Source organism: Oreochromis niloticus, linkage group LG7, assembly GCF_001858045.2.
Source record: "Oreochromis niloticus isolate F11D_XX linkage group LG7, O_niloticus_UMD_NMBU, whole genome shotgun sequence".
Taxonomy (NCBI): Eukaryota; Metazoa; Chordata; class Actinopteri; order Cichliformes; family Cichlidae; genus Oreochromis; species Oreochromis niloticus.
Genome location: NC_031972.2, coordinates 23,152,170 through 23,167,894, shown reverse-complemented (window position 1 = coordinate 23,167,894; position 15,725 = coordinate 23,152,170). Strand labels below are relative to the sequence as shown.

Sequence of the window (15,725 nt, the reverse complement as noted above, 5' to 3'; positions counted from 1 at the left end):
CCATACATTTAGCAGGACTAATAGTAATAATAATTTTGTGGTCTTTGGGTGCCACTTGGGCATTAGTCCAGTTGGGTATTGCAGTGTTTTTGTTCCCATAAAATCTCCATTCCATGTTCACAGAGGGAATCAATAATCTATTAGTGGGTAGGCTGCGGTATCACTACTGGGAAAGGACAATGGAAGGCAGCAATATGAAGTTACACAATGGCACCCGACATTTACTGCCGCATGACCGATATAAAACACTTAGAAATTAAAGCTGAGCCAGTCTTAACTTTTCTTTCATTGCTCCACTGGTGCAGGCAAGCATCAACCAAACATATGCTTCCATTGTTTGCAGACTCACAGTGGATTTATACTTCTATGTTAAGTCTCTGCTGTAGTTACATTGTAATTGCCAAACCTATGCAGTAACCTGATGTTTACCTCCCTAGAAATGTAACTAGATGTTGCCATCGACACAGAAGCAGTGACATAAATGCTGGAAATGGTGTTGGCCACAGAACTATAAATTAAGCTATAGATAAGTCCACCCATGAATAACGTCACTGAGTGTTTGAGCAGAGATCTTGTAACTTGATCAAGCCTGATACATGTTGACGTTTATTTCACCTGCAAAATCCTAATCCTCATATAGAGTTCATGTTTTTACCACTAAAAGGGGAATGACAGTGAATGCCCTACTATGGTCATTACATCGAGTAGCCAGAGGGGGCGACACAACAAATGGATTTATTTATGTAATCATCATCGATTAAAACATAAAAACATAAAACCAAAAAACAGGTGGGCCTTATATATATGTATATATATATATTTGACTTGATTATTTCTATAAATATTGCTCTGTTGCACCCCCTTTAATTTATATTTTGATAAAGGGCATCTATGGGGTGACTCACATTTTCAATCAACACATTGTCCTGATAACTGTACAATATTTCTCTTATCGGTTTTAGGTCCTTTAAAAAATCACCAAATGAGTCGCTTTATGCAAAATAATATTTTTTAATTTTTTTTTAGAGTCTTAAAACAAATGTATTTTTTATAAATATACACACGTGTTCAATTTAATTTGTTCTGAAAAAGTTTTTTTTAATTGTTAATTAAATTTAATTTCTTTTTTGTCATAATACTAAAGTAAATTGGTTAAATATTCATGCACGGCCCGTTTTTTCTGTACTTTGTATGTCACATAATTCAGCAATTAACTGCAACAACTCGTTGCCTTTCACGATCGCTGTGTATATGATATGCTGCACTGCTGCCGAGAGGGGAAACCATTACAAACGTTTTCGATGCATGAAAGCGTTTCCGTGCACGTCCTATTTGTAAACCTCTTCACTAGGGCGATTTTGCGCGCTCCCGTGGACTCGCCATAGAAAACAAAGCTGAACGTCTTCCATAACAGCTAGGGGTGCAGACTTGAGGAATACCCGAATTTAGTCTGCATACAGCGAGCTGAATATGGATTTACTGTGGGTGTAGCATCGTTGGAGACCGAGCCTTCTTGGCTGGGGTGACTGCAGGACATTAGCGAAACCACCGAAAATAACAGCTGTCTTTTTTTCTCGGGGTGCTTTGTCTTGTCCACCTAACGATAGCAAACCATCACTCGTTTCAATCGCAAGATATTCAGCTAGTTCTTACTAGCTGCTGCCGGGATGTATCATCATGTTGTCCCCGAAAAGTAACTGCTAAGAAGTCGGATTGTGAAAGAAACGCAAGAAAACATCTCCCGGGTCCCAACGGGTTGTCACCGGGACCTGAATCTGTGTTAGCCACAGTCGCGGAACCCACTGTTTTTGGCGATATGGCGGAGCAAGGCTACTCATCCTGGTGAGTGCGTACTGGCATTGCGCTACCGACTGGTAGCAGCTACCTAACGTTAGCCGCTGTTGCTATTGCCAAACCAGATTGCAATAGGTCATTAAACCAACGAACCGTATTTCTGTCAGTACACAGAAACCCTTGTCTCTTCACATCGACACTTTCACATGCATTTATCATTGTCTTCAGAGCAAAAGGTCACACATCCAGATATTTTTCCTTTACCTTGTGGTTTTTTTTTTGGGGTTTTTTTTTTTTTTTGCTAAACCGCTAACTTGGGCTAGCCGTAGCTAACGAGCAGCCCCAGCTGATGGCATGCTAACGTTGTCCAGCATCGGTTAAATCCAATGGTGGCTGTTGTAAGGAAATGCTAACGAGTTAGCTGCCCTGCTAATGGCTAAAGCACAATGGGATGGTCATTTTGCGAATTTTTCGTTGGCTTTTTGGAGTACGGCTTGCTTTGGTGGTAAACGCAGTTGTGCACAATAAACGCAGCATTTCATGACAGTGTTAAAAGGCTTAGTTTCTTGTCCGTGCCAATAAATTAGCGCTAGCTGGCATTCGTCGTCGACCTGCTGCTCACACAATAACAAAGGTTCGTCTGTAGCTAAGCTAGCATCGGTGTCATGTCACAAAAATGCAGTTTTTCCATACAGTGACAAGCGATGGGCGGTCACAGATGGCACCATCAGGTCTCGAGGTATAGAAATCATAAATAACTATAGTGTCATGGTGAATTTGTGGTCGGCGAATTGCACGAAATCATTCAGAGATGATGTGATAAGTGAAATGCGTTGTCTTCAAAAAAGACCTCTTTTTTTATGGCCTACTTAATGTATAGTAGGTAGGTAGGGTTATACTTGTCTGATCTATGAGCTAAAGATTAAGTGTTTGTGTCATGTCTACTACAAGATCCTTTTGAGTTTAAGAAGGCCCAGTCAACCGGGTCTTCCCTAAGATAGTCCGTTCATTGAATTGTACGAGTCGACTGTGTTTATTTCATAGACTAACCTTTATTTAATGTCACACTTTCTGTGAACCTTCTCCCTCTGAAAATCCCAGTATTCATGCTCTTTTAAAAACAATCCCAATTGAATATCTTTCAGCAGTTTTAGATCAGTGAACAAAAGCCTTTCCCGGTACAGAGATATCTGTAAATGCAGATAAAACAAAGTTTTTCCTAACGTTTTTGCCTGCAGGGTGCCACTGTGTGCATGTAGCTTCTATAATCAGTCTATCGAAAAACTGTTTGTGTGGTAAATTTTTTGTATGAAAAGTCAAAATCGCTGTAAAATGTTTAGTGTGAGGCCAAAGAAATAAATCATTATGTGTATATATATATATATATATATATATATATATTTAATACACTATTTTTATGACTGTATCCAATCCACAGGCTTTTACATTGAAACTTGATATTTCAAAGAGTTGTCATTCATTTTGTGTGCAGTGCGATTGGATCGCAGAATGCAAAATAGTATCCAAAAAACAAGCTTCATGATCCTGTTTGACTTGTCAACAACTGTGATATATCAGAAGATAGGAGAAGCACCGGTAAGGATTAATTAACATGGTAACCCTAATTTATGTGACATAGCAGCAATAAAGCCCACTGCAGATTGAGATGGATTTACACCTGGATGAGATCAGATCAAAGCACAGGCAAAACTACCTCCAGATGTGGTTAAGTCAATAGATTGATTCGTAACACAGCATATAATGTGCATTTACTCTTTTGTGCTAAATGGGGCTAACATTGAAATATGTCTTCACAATATTACAGCCCCCATCATTTTTCTTTTTTAATTAAATTTATAGAACTGAGATCATCTCTGCCTGGGAGGGGAGGAGGGTTAACTTTATGTTTGATTATTTATTTATTTTAAAAAAGGTATGAATAGAAACATTCAAGCATGCCGTATATGCCCCAAACAGCTGTTCTGACTTTGACACACGGTCTGCAGTAATGTGGGTGGATAACACTCCAACCTCACAGCCCAACAGCTTCATAGGGCTGATCTTTTTTGCTTCCATGTTTGAATATGAATTTTCATAATAATAAAAAAAAAATATATATAGATAACAGGAGCACTGTTATCTATATTGTTCCGCAAACACAAAAAAAATGAATTGGGGTTATTTTATGCGCACTCCCACACATGACCATTTTGCATGTGTCAGTTTTAAATATGCTGATATTAAAATTATAGCAAGGCAGATTAAATTAAGTAGAAGCTAGTGATGATGATTTAATATGTTACTGGCAAAACAACCTGTAACAATCATCTTGATTGGTAAGCTATCTGGGATTGCTCTGAACATATTTATTATCATCTGTCCCCAGGCCTTGCTTTAATAGTGTTAATGTATTGTTCATGCTCGACTTTTTCACACTTGTTGAACTTGGCTTAGTACAAAGAGAATCTGAAAAACAGATAACCTCCATCCAAGAGAGTAAAAAAGAGGAATCAGAGACATTATACTGGTTGAAATTTATCCAGAACAGAAAAGATAGTTATGGAATTTTAACTTAGAGTAAAGAAATGTATATAAAACCTTGCTTCTGGGCGAAATCTGTACCTTATTTAATTATCATTTAGTCAAAGTCAAATTTATTTATATAGCACATTTAAAACAAATTTTGACCAAGGGGCTGTACAGTTAAGATAATCAAAACAAATAAAAACATAGGGAGACATGATAAAAGCTTAGAAAAAGAATAATAAAATTGGAGGATTTGAGTAAGAAGTAGGGCTGGGCTATATCATACCGTTCACGGTAATACCGGTGTAATTTTGGGCAACGATAGAAAAATGAAATATCGCGATAGAATATGGGTAAAACGCGCATGCACAGTGCCTATGTTTACATACGCACATGGTGGCGATGCAGAATGAGAAGAGCGAAAGTGGATCGTTAAATGAAACGGATGAACCAGAATTGGTTTGTAAAAATGCTGCAACTTCAGTAATGTGGAACTGGTTTAGCTTTTGTCCGTCAGATACACAACAAAGCGCTATTTTTGGTAGAGCATGCTAGTGGGCCGTCGTTATTACCGTGCTTTTTGGAAAATATGGCACACTTAAAATCAATCCTTTGATTTTTCTGAAAATCGACAGTGCCCCTTATAATCCCGTGTGCCTTATGTATGAATTCTGGTTGTGTTCACTGACCTCGAAACAGTTTTATGTGGTACACGGCACTCGAAAATCTGTCAAATGTTTCAGTACGACTTTGCTAAGCTACGAACCCGCACCGCTTGATGGATTGTTGGAGCATTACGGTAGGAGCCTCGCGGAGTGATACGTACTGTGCTTCAACATAATATTACCGTATTGTGTGTGTATAACCTCTTTTTAAGTTTTGTGGATATTATACATGGTTATGCTGAGGATATGTCGGCCAATTTCCACTGGAAATGCCTTTTGGTTAAACTGTCAGCAAGGAATTTGCATTTGCACTGTTAAATTTTTATATAACTTTAATGCACATAAAAAACAGCTGCTTGTTTAAGTGAAAATACATTGATGGGTTTTTTTGCACTAATAAAGTTGTGGAGTTGTAAAGTATTTTGTCTAGTGTCAATTATATCGTCAGTTATATCGTTATCGCAAATTTTCAAATGTATATCGTGATAAATATTTTTGGTCATATCGCCCTGCTCTAGTAAGAAGTAAGAGAAATGAAAGTAATACAAACTCATTCTGATTTAAAAACCGTGGAGTAAAAGTGTGTTTTCAGATGGGTTTTAAAAATTATTTTTTTTTAAAATTTCATTTAGTTAATTTGTGAATGCAGTTATGTCTCAATTGCCACTGAAGTTGGAGTTCATTTAGACACTTGCTTTAAACTAACTCCCCAAACAAGTGCCCAAAAGCTTTACCCAGATGCCTGCTCAGTTGCAAGACTTTCTTCTAGAAGGACTTTGGGGAAATTCAGCCACTTCAAAATTCTCTCTGGTCTAATTTGCATGTACATGAGTATCTTCTCTTCCTTTTTTTTTTTCTCAAAAATAACCACACAGATCCACACAGACAGTTTATAGAGGGGGGGAAAAGAAAACACACAGAAACACAACAGAAGCACTGATAAGAACATGCCAAGTGGACAAACCACAAAGCCATGTCGGCCAATCAGAACCACAGGCTGTGTGACGTCAAAAACTGTCAACCCTGCAAATGCCTTTTCTGAATTTCTTGACCCTTGATTTCCAAAAGACCAGTTTCAGTGACCTAAAACTGCGTGTGTGGCTAAAAGGATGGAGAAGTCCATGGAGAAGGAAAATCTGTTTTGTTTTTTAAACCCGTAGTGTCAACAAGGCTTTGCACATTTTGTGACTTAATGTTTTTGTGTTAAGCATGACTAAAGAGCTGTTTGATATAAGGATTCCTACTTAGAGGTGTATTTATTGTAATATTTATGATTTAACTCAACCTGCTCAAAAAAATTAGTCTAAATGGGGCTTGGATGCATAGTCGCTTGTGTTGATTTGCAAGCTCAGCAGAAAAACTTTAGACCGTGACGATCTATTGTGCTTGAAATAGCTTAAATGTCACTGAGGAGCTTCAGAGATGAAGAATGAGTAAATGTGGAATTATAGCTGAATCTCAGAGCTTGTGTGCTTGCACTGAATTTTCTTTTTGCTTTGCAGCCAACCTGAGATTTATTTTAATTACTACAGTGTGCACAGCCAACCATCAGGGCAGAATATCACAGTGTTTGTAGACATAAGCTGTTTTCAAACACAAATTTAGGACAGTTTTGGAACAATCTGGTTGGGATATTATCTGCTTTTCTCACTTGTAGTGAACAGCAGGAAATAATTCGCAAACCCATTCGCAGTGTGCTGGAAATGTTAGATTTGCTGCAGTATTAGGTGCTTTGTTCATACATCGCATATACTCCTGAAGCTGACAGGTTTAAAAAAAAAAAAACTAAAAAAACCCCAAAAACCAAACATCTGATCCAGTTGCATGGGATATTTGCATTCTGCCCTCCTCTTCTATCAGATTACAACTAGAAAAACTAAGAGTACATGCATGAAAATGGCTTCATCTTTTCTACATTTTTATTGATGCTATCTAGTAAGTAAGTGATGTTTTCTCTTCATATCAGCATCATCAGCATGTTAATATAGTTTAATATTGCACTAGATGATCTGCAGTAGTTTCTGTAGTTCAGTTTTAAATCATCCTGTTACAATAGAGTAAATGACGCCACTTTTGTCCTCACCTCAGTACCCGTTTGTCAGAAGAGCAGCAGCTAGGCTAACCCCAGTGCAGCTACCTTGCACACTGAGCCACTGAATGCAATGTGTTCCCAGTAACTTTCAGAAGACACCAGTAAGCACTACTGTTTTAAATCACATGCCTAAGTTTATTAATAGTGTTGACAAAGAGCAGATATTTGAAGACTGATCTCTCACCGCAATTTGTAGAGACATTTGTTAAATGTGCACTTAGAGTTTCTGTTGTGCGCAGCTAATTTTGTATCAAGTATATTGCTGTCCAGAGCAAATGACAGTGAGCCCCTTTCAACCGCACAATAACCAGTTGACCAATCTTTCTGAAGAGTCTTCATTTGTTGCCGCTATCAACTCTCACAATAGCAGCAATTTACTTTACAGTTAGTTTGATTACTAACCACTGGTAGTTGTTTTCTTCTAGTTTCTCTTCCTAGCTTTTAGTTGTGCAGCTGACAGTGCATGCAGTGTAAATGAGAAATCTTCAACCATGACATTTTAGACCCAATTATGAAAGTCACACTTCCTGAAGTGAAAGCACAGAGCAGCAGAACTATCCAGTTATCTTTTTGTTGTATGGCACTCTTTCTGACACATTGATAGGGCACTGCCCTATTTGTAATATACTGAAACTTTTTTTTTTCTGATATAACTATTTAAGTCCTGCCACCACCAGAGAGACCCAGCAAAGATAAAAAGTATTGGAAGATTTAACATAACCCCTGCCTGCTGACTTGTTTAGGCTACTGATGGCGTTTACACCAGTTACAGTTATCAGTTCATCTACACAGAGAACTGGGTTAAGAATCACAACAGCAGAGAAGATGACGTTGTTGTATTTTATGGTAGAGCTGGAGCCTCACCTCTATGACACACGTTCACTGAGCCACGAGCAAAGAGACAGCAATTGGGCTAAGATCGTTAACTTTCTTTCATTTAACCTGGGTTTAAATTTTTTTTCTTAAGTTGCCGACAACAATGCTCGTTATTATAATCACAATCAAGACCTATATTGGTAAAAAGCCATTAAGCTTATTATTTTAGTTTAAGCAGCCCAGTTGTGGGTGGAAAGAGTGACGGTAAAACTGTATTAGCCTTTTTTCTGAGTGTGTGTTATTCCTGTTTACATCATTTGGTATAATGTTTCTTCTGTCAACAGTACTGTACTGCTGCTGAAATATGACTGCAAGAAGAGTACTTACATCTCATTCCTCTGGAAACTAACATTAAATAGTTTTGTGCCATTGGCAGTTGAATTGCATGTAAATTCACATAATTTTTAAGTAAAGTTGTTTACAAAATAATACTGAGATAATAATAAGCTAAAAATTACAGATCTGATTAGATAAAGCAAAAGTACCAATAGCAACAGTGCCATCTTTGCCTCCGGACAAATCCCTCCCCTCACTAGTTACAAACACATGATCGGTAGTGAATGCTCACAATGCTCAGCATACTTTATGAGGAATTTTAAGAGGACAGCAAAGTTGCCATTTCAACAAAATAGTTAAGCTTTTTCATAAATGTTAACATAGCCAGAGATCACATTAACAGTAGATATTTCACTATTAGCAATTACCCCATAGCCACATTAGCTAACATCATTAAGCTAAGTACTAGCAGCTATGCCTAATAATAAGATATTAGGAGGATAACACAGTTATTTGTGTCCAATGTCAAGTACTCAAAGTTAATAAATGGCATTTTTGCTGTTAGAGTATTCAAGAAAACAAACTAGTGATATAGTGATATATATGACTGAGTATGATTATGTCTTAGGTTATCAGTTTTATTATAAATATTCTGTATTTTTATATGAACTTGTTCTCAGAATTTTAAACTAAAATTCTCATTCAGCCCAGCAGGTATCATTGTTTTGAGACCCAATACACCTCTTTCTGAGAAGTCAAATCCAATGAAATGCAGAGTGGCAAGGGACTCATGTTTAGCTTCTTGGTAGTGTTTGGCTGTAACCACTCCGCGTTCCCAGTATGCTTGAGTCTCAGATGTTCTGAAGTTCATTGGTTGACTGCTCTTTGTTCAGTGTAAGCTTGACCATTGGGGCATTCAAGAATACAGATTACTGATGTGGTCCTGTAGTTTAGTTTATGAATTGTTTGATAAGGAACTTTTTACCAATATGTGGATGGGTGAAATATATCTCAAATAGTGTTACACTGACTGCATTTACCACCTTCTTAAGTTTCCTTTTAGGTGACGCAAAGTATGATTAGGTTTGCTTGCCTGAAAACTGTGTGCAAGATTATCGCTGATTGTTTGAGCTCTTTGAAATGATCGGAGAGGAGGCATTTCAGTGATTCCTCTTAGTGATGGTTCAGCTTTTAAGATGTGCCAGTGTCTGTTAATTATGTCCCTAGGTTTCTGATAATAGTGGTTCAATTCAGTGATGAAAGTTATTCTTTCAGTTTTTTTTCTGTCGAGGTTTTAAGGCTTAAGCAGTTCATATCTTGAAGATGCATGGATGTAGGCTCTGTCGATTATGAAGGGATGGCACTTTCCTTAATTAAATCATGATTTCATCTCCTTTCTGATGCTTTTGAGTTCCTCCAAGTCTGAGAAGTTTCTCCAAAGGCATAAAAATTGCCCAGTAGGTATGTTTTCCTTCAAATGACTTGAATGCCGTTGCAGTGAAGAAGAGTGTTATGTTCCATGGGTTTCCTTTAAATTGAAATATGTAGGTTTCCATCCTCCTGTATAGACATGGGTAGATTACATTGAAAAAGTGTATAAAAGTAACTACTTGAATTTACATGTATCATCTCTCCATAATTGACATAGCCTACACCCAAGTCATGTCATTTCTGTGTCAGTGTGTCTGAAGGGTGGAGGTTGTTAAGGGTGATTCAGGTAACAAGTAGTTACCTGAATCCCAGCATATTATCTGTAGTGCAGTGCTGTTTATGCATAACAAGCCTGTGCAGTCATGACAAGTTAAAGGGTGTCAGTATCTCAGCAAGTTAGTTCACTTGAGGAATTTAACTAGCTCGCCACCATGCTAAAATTAAATCCATATGTCTAATCTTTGAAACACTTTCAGTTAGTTAAAATACTTTCAGATTGTGGATCAGGCTAAAATGTTAAAATATAATGCTATATATCTCGATGCAAACCCAATCATCCAGGTAAGTAAATCTCAAAAGGTTGATTCTGTTCATCTGGACGTTTCCTCACTTGGTTAGGTGACGAAATGTCCAGATGAACAGAATCAACCTTTTGGGATAATGTCATATAGTTTCAAGGTTATATTAACAGAGGCTGATAATACTTGCATATAAATTTCAAGTACCCATGCATTTCCTTTTTGTTACTGACAAATGAAAGTGAAAAGGCTATAAAGGCTCAACTTTTTTAGAAAAAAAATAATAATAATGTGGGACAGGATTAGGGAGCTGAAGAAAAATGAAGACAGAAGATAGTGGAGCTCGTAATAATCGTAAGATTTAAGTTAGGTTACTGCACAGTTTAATGGGCAAAACAGAAACAAACAACATACGCGTACTTACCACAGAGATACATTTGCGGTAGAGTTAAGAGTGCATGCGTGTTTTTAAAAATATCTGTATGTCTGAAGTGTAGCTATAACTGTATAGCAAGATGGGGCACTATGATATGCCACATGAATATTTTATTGCACATGTAATTAGGGATGCCACAAGACCCAATACTTCAGTGGAAAGCCAGTACAAATAAGGACTTAGTGGTACTTATTTTTCTGTAATTTATTGTAGTTGCAAGAAATATGAAGGTTGCCCCAAAATATTAACATAATGCTGCAGCATGTAGGTGTAAAGGCATGTGCAGCAGAATCTTTGTAGAGAATTATTTGTTTAAACTAATAAGTTAGGGGTTTTTTGGTGTTTTTGTTTTTGTTTTTGTTTTTTTGTTACTCAGATAACAGACTTTAGATTGCGTATCTGCTGATTGTCATACCCAATTAAAAAAAAATTTAACAGCATATTAAAAAAATAGAACTTAACTTTTAGTAGTGCCAATCTGACACATTTAATAGTTGAAAAAAACAAAAGGAGAGGAAAGCAGAGATCAACTTGTGTGGGGATTTATTTCAACATATGTTGACTTAAATACAAACCTGTAGAACAAGATTTCAACCTGACACTTCAGGTTTGGCATGCTAACCTAAAGTCTTGTAGCCCTTTTCCACTTCTACCTGCTCGACTCGACCCTACTCTGTTTCAGCCATTTTCCATTACGATCAAGTACCACCTAATGTAGGTGGGATCATTGTACCAATGCCACTGAAAGTGCTGTGATGTCATTTGTATGTGACACCACAACAATGAAGAATGCCAAGGCAATGTATACCTGCTGCTCGGTGTATGGCTTTTTGTCAGAGTCTGTGCAGTCTGCAGTCTGTTGACATCATATTTTTGGATCACTTTAGATTCCTTGGAACCCCAGCTGAATAGCCACTAAAAAAGTACCTGGTACCAGTTATCACCTGTTGGGAAACAATAAAAGTCGAGTTGAACTGAGCCGAGCTGAGGAGGTACTAGTGGAAAAGGGCTGATAGAAGCCTTTGGGTTTCCCTTACCATTTTACATGTGGAGCCTAAACATTTCCATTAAGTCTGAGCTAAATAACAGAGAAAATGTGTAGACTTCTCCATTACCTTGAATCAGAAAAATAATTTTCGCTAAATACACATGAAGAATAAATTCACATCCCTGTCAGTGACTAGATCCTTCACCTGTGTTTCTGAACTGTTGCATGCTCCAGAAGCTCAGAGTTGGTAGTTAATTGACTGTTATTGCTGTCAGTTTGTCTGTAGTCTAATTAGTAGAAATGTGTGCAGCTAGTCAACAAGGGCTGCAACTGAAGATTATTTTGGTAGTCGACTAATATGCCAATTTTCTTCGATTAGTCAACGATTATTTTGGTAACTCTTATCTCCGCTTCCTTTGGGCAAACCTTCTGTTCTAGTGTCCAGTACCTCACCTGTGACTGTCACCCTCTTGTCTCCTCCCACAGAAAATTTAAATAATGTCTTAGGAAACATATGAATTTGAAAATAATCAAATGTATTTTTAACATTATTCAATAGAACCATCTGAATAAAAATTAAATTAAAAAAATAAATTAAATAATAGAAGTTAAAGTGGTAGTAGTATTTAAACAAAAAATGTGCAAATAAGAAACTAAAAATGCTTCAAATTAAATAAAAAAATTTTCCTGTCCACGAATACATGGTTACAGTGGATGTGCTCTGGAGTGAGGTTGCTCTTATCTTTGAGATGATGTTATCAGCTGCTGATAACCACGCTAAAATGCTCTCCGTCATGATTTCAGCTATTTGAGCGGTGCATGAGCCTCTTTTCAGGACACTCATCTATATGCCTTTGCTTAATACTAGTGAAACAGAACAAAACTGAATTGGGAAAAGACTGTTACTAAGCACAAATTTGGTTATATAGCATAGTTTCTCAGGTGATGTAGTGTTCAGTGGCTACTCCTGTTTAATGGTTTACTATTGCATTTAACTCATTAGCTAACAAAACTGAAATGGTGTTCGCTTAGCAAGCATCATCCATGAGAAGTTTCCGACAGGTAAGCTAGCGTAAACATACCTGTACTTAACTCCCTGAAACTGACACATGCAGAGTTGACGTCACAGCTCCAGGGTCAGGGTGCCGGTGCTTTAAGTGCTTGTACACTGCAGTAGTGCTGTTGTGGAAGGAAAGCTCAGTCTGCTTTTAAAATACATTTAAGTGTATTAGTATATGACACGTCGACATTGATTTATGGTAACGATTCGATGCAGCCAATGTCGACGTGTCATATACTAATACATTTAAATGTGTTTTAAATGCAGACTGCATCTAGTCAACTAGATGTTTAAGCATTGCTGCTCTTGCTAGTCAGCACCAGAAGTACTTGTCAGGTAAACAAGTGATTCTTATTTTATTGATGTCCAAAATTACCTATTGGTTGTAATCTCTCGTCTTCCGTCTAAGGGGAGGCAGTGGTGCTTGCTCCCTCTTTGTGTTGAAAAGTAGGCAGACAGCTGTGAGAACTAGTGTGGTTCTACAATGCTTTGATGTAGAAGATGAGTAGATATGTAGAGCAGGGCGATGTGACCAAAAATATTTATCACGATATACATTTGAAAATTTGCAATAACGATATAACTGACGATATAATTGACACCAGACAAAATACTTTACAACTCCACAACTTTATTAGTGCAAAAAGAAAAACCATCAATGTATTTTCACTTAAACAAGCAGCTGTTTTTTATGTGCATTAAAGTTATATAAAAATTAAAAAGTGCAAATGCAAATTCCTCGCTGACAGTTTAACCAAAAGGCATTTCCAGTGGAAATTGGCCGATATATCCTCAGCATAACCATGTATAATATCCACAAAACTTAAAAAGAGGTTATACACAATACGGTAATATTATTTTGAAGCACAGTATGTATCACTCCGCGAGGCTCCTGCCGTAATGCTCCGACAATCCATCAAGCGGTGCGGGTTCGTAGCTTAGCAAAGTCGTACTGAAACATTTGACAGATTTTCGAGCGCCGTGTACCACATAAAATCGTTTCGAGGTCAGTAAACACAACCAGAATTCATACATAAGGCACACGGGATTATAAGGGGCACTGTCGATTTTCAGAAAAATCAAAGGATTGATTTTATGTGTGCCATATTTTCCAAAAAGCACGGTAATAACGACGGCCCGCTAGCATGCTCTACCAAAAATAGTGCTTTGTTGTGTATCTGACGGATGAAAGCTAAACCAGTTCCACACCACTGAAGTTGCAGCATTTTTACAAACCAATTCTGGTTCATCCGTTTCATTCAACGATCCGCTTTCTCCCTTCTCATTCTCCGTCGCCGGCATGGTTTTTCCGCCATGTGCGTATGAAAACAAAGGCACTGCGCATGCGCATTTTACCCATATTCTATCACGATATTTCATTTTCTTATCGTTGCCCAACATTATACCGGTATTACTGTGAACGGTATGATATGGCCCAGCCCTAGTTTTATGTTCGATAGTACAAGAGTAGACATAAACAAGACAGAAGCTGTGTGAAACCACATTCTGCACAGGGACATATTAGGATGCTGGCCTACAGCTAGCAGTGCTAATGTAACTCACACTTGGCAAACTGATCTAATACTGCACGTGTGTAGTGTTATACAGAGCACAAAATGTTCAGTGGTATTTAAAAGCACAATGTTATTATTAAATGTCAGTAATAGAATGTTAAATCGAAATGCAGTGATTTTATTTGCAATGTTTTAAGCTCATCTATTAGATGTTTTGTAATCTTAAGACAAATTTGTTTTTTTTTATGTATTAAATCTTGTACGTAATTACACTAATGTGATTATTTTAACCAGGAAGTCTTAAGAATACCTTAGTAAATTAAGTTAATAAATTAAAGAAAAAAATTTACACCTGGAAACCTGGTTTTTAAAGATACAAATACTGAATCCTGTTAAGACTTATCTACAGTATAAGTAGATGACGCTTAAATGTTGACTTCTGCACTTTTTAAATAATCCTGTTAAATCTTAAGGAGCTTTGAGGGCTTCTTCAGTAGATCTTACAGCTGTATAGACAGAGCTAATCCTGCTGAATTCTCTACTTAAGAGCACACATTGACCTGTTTGAGTTTGGCACACTGCTAAGGGACCTGTTGGATGTGGTTTGAACAGAAGCACCACTAAGATAACCTCTCGGAGCTGAAAAGTTTAGTTTTTTAATTTGGAGAGACAGACACCTAACCAGAGTTAAATTTTAACATGTATCATGCAGTTACAAAACTTTAAAGCATGTCTTTTTGCAGGAGATTTTCTCTTTAATTTTAAATCGAAAATCATCATGGAAAGCAAATAAATAAATGAAAATAAACGATGGGCTGTGGGATTGTAACAGCAGAGATAAAGCCAGACCAGAACCGCCTGGATCTGACCAGGATCCATTTCAATGCTAAATTCTCAAACAAACAAAAAATGTAAAAATACTCATTACAGTAGCAATGAAGAGGAAATATGTCCTTTTTTATTGGGTGTAGTCCACTGATGTCCATAACTGATCATAAAGGGGAGACATTAAATGCTACCTAATTGGATGTCAAACACCCAGTGCCTCGTCTTATGTAATTGATAGTAAAACTTGTACGGAAGATTAATGTTAGTCCTGGAAGACTTACCTTTTTTTCTGTTTAATTTATGTGACTGCCTTTGTGTATTAGACCAGATCTGAGTAAGATGTTAATTTTGCATGCTTGAATCTTCAACGCCCATACCTCACAGTAGCAAAAGTCTTTATTGTGGCCTGTTGACCTGGCCCTTAGTGGTCAGGTCTGCATGCAACTGCTTTGATTAAGAATGGTATTGGAATTGTTATTGAAAACCTAGTCTGTCAGTGAACAAGGACGTCTTATGGCACTTCGGGCTACCGTCCAGGCCTCAACAGTCCGGGATTGTATTTTGTTTTTAAATGTTCCATTCATCTATCTCACCCATGTTCTACAGGCTTCTGTGCACAGAATTCAGACGAACCAGTTCGATGCTAGAATATGAATTAGGTCTGTGGGAGATTAAACTAGCTGTCTGTCTGCTTGCTGTGTTGACAGTGGAGCAGTGACCT

At 37.4% G+C, this 15,725-nt stretch overlaps 1 protein-coding gene across 1 annotated transcript in view; it reads left to right on the top strand.

Annotated features, from left to right (window-relative positions):
* The first annotated feature begins 1,271 nt into the window (after positions 1-1,271).
* sppl3 (signal peptide peptidase 3) overlaps positions 1,272-15,725 on the top strand; it is a 37,747-nt gene continuing 23,293 nt past the window's right edge. Inside the window, exon 1 of the mRNA XM_003444384.5 lies at positions 1,272-1,842. Within this exon, the coding sequence (XP_003444432.1) occupies positions 1,817-1,842 (26 nt within the window). The 5' untranslated portion in view covers positions 1,272-1,816. The remainder of the gene's footprint in view (positions 1,843-15,725) is intronic.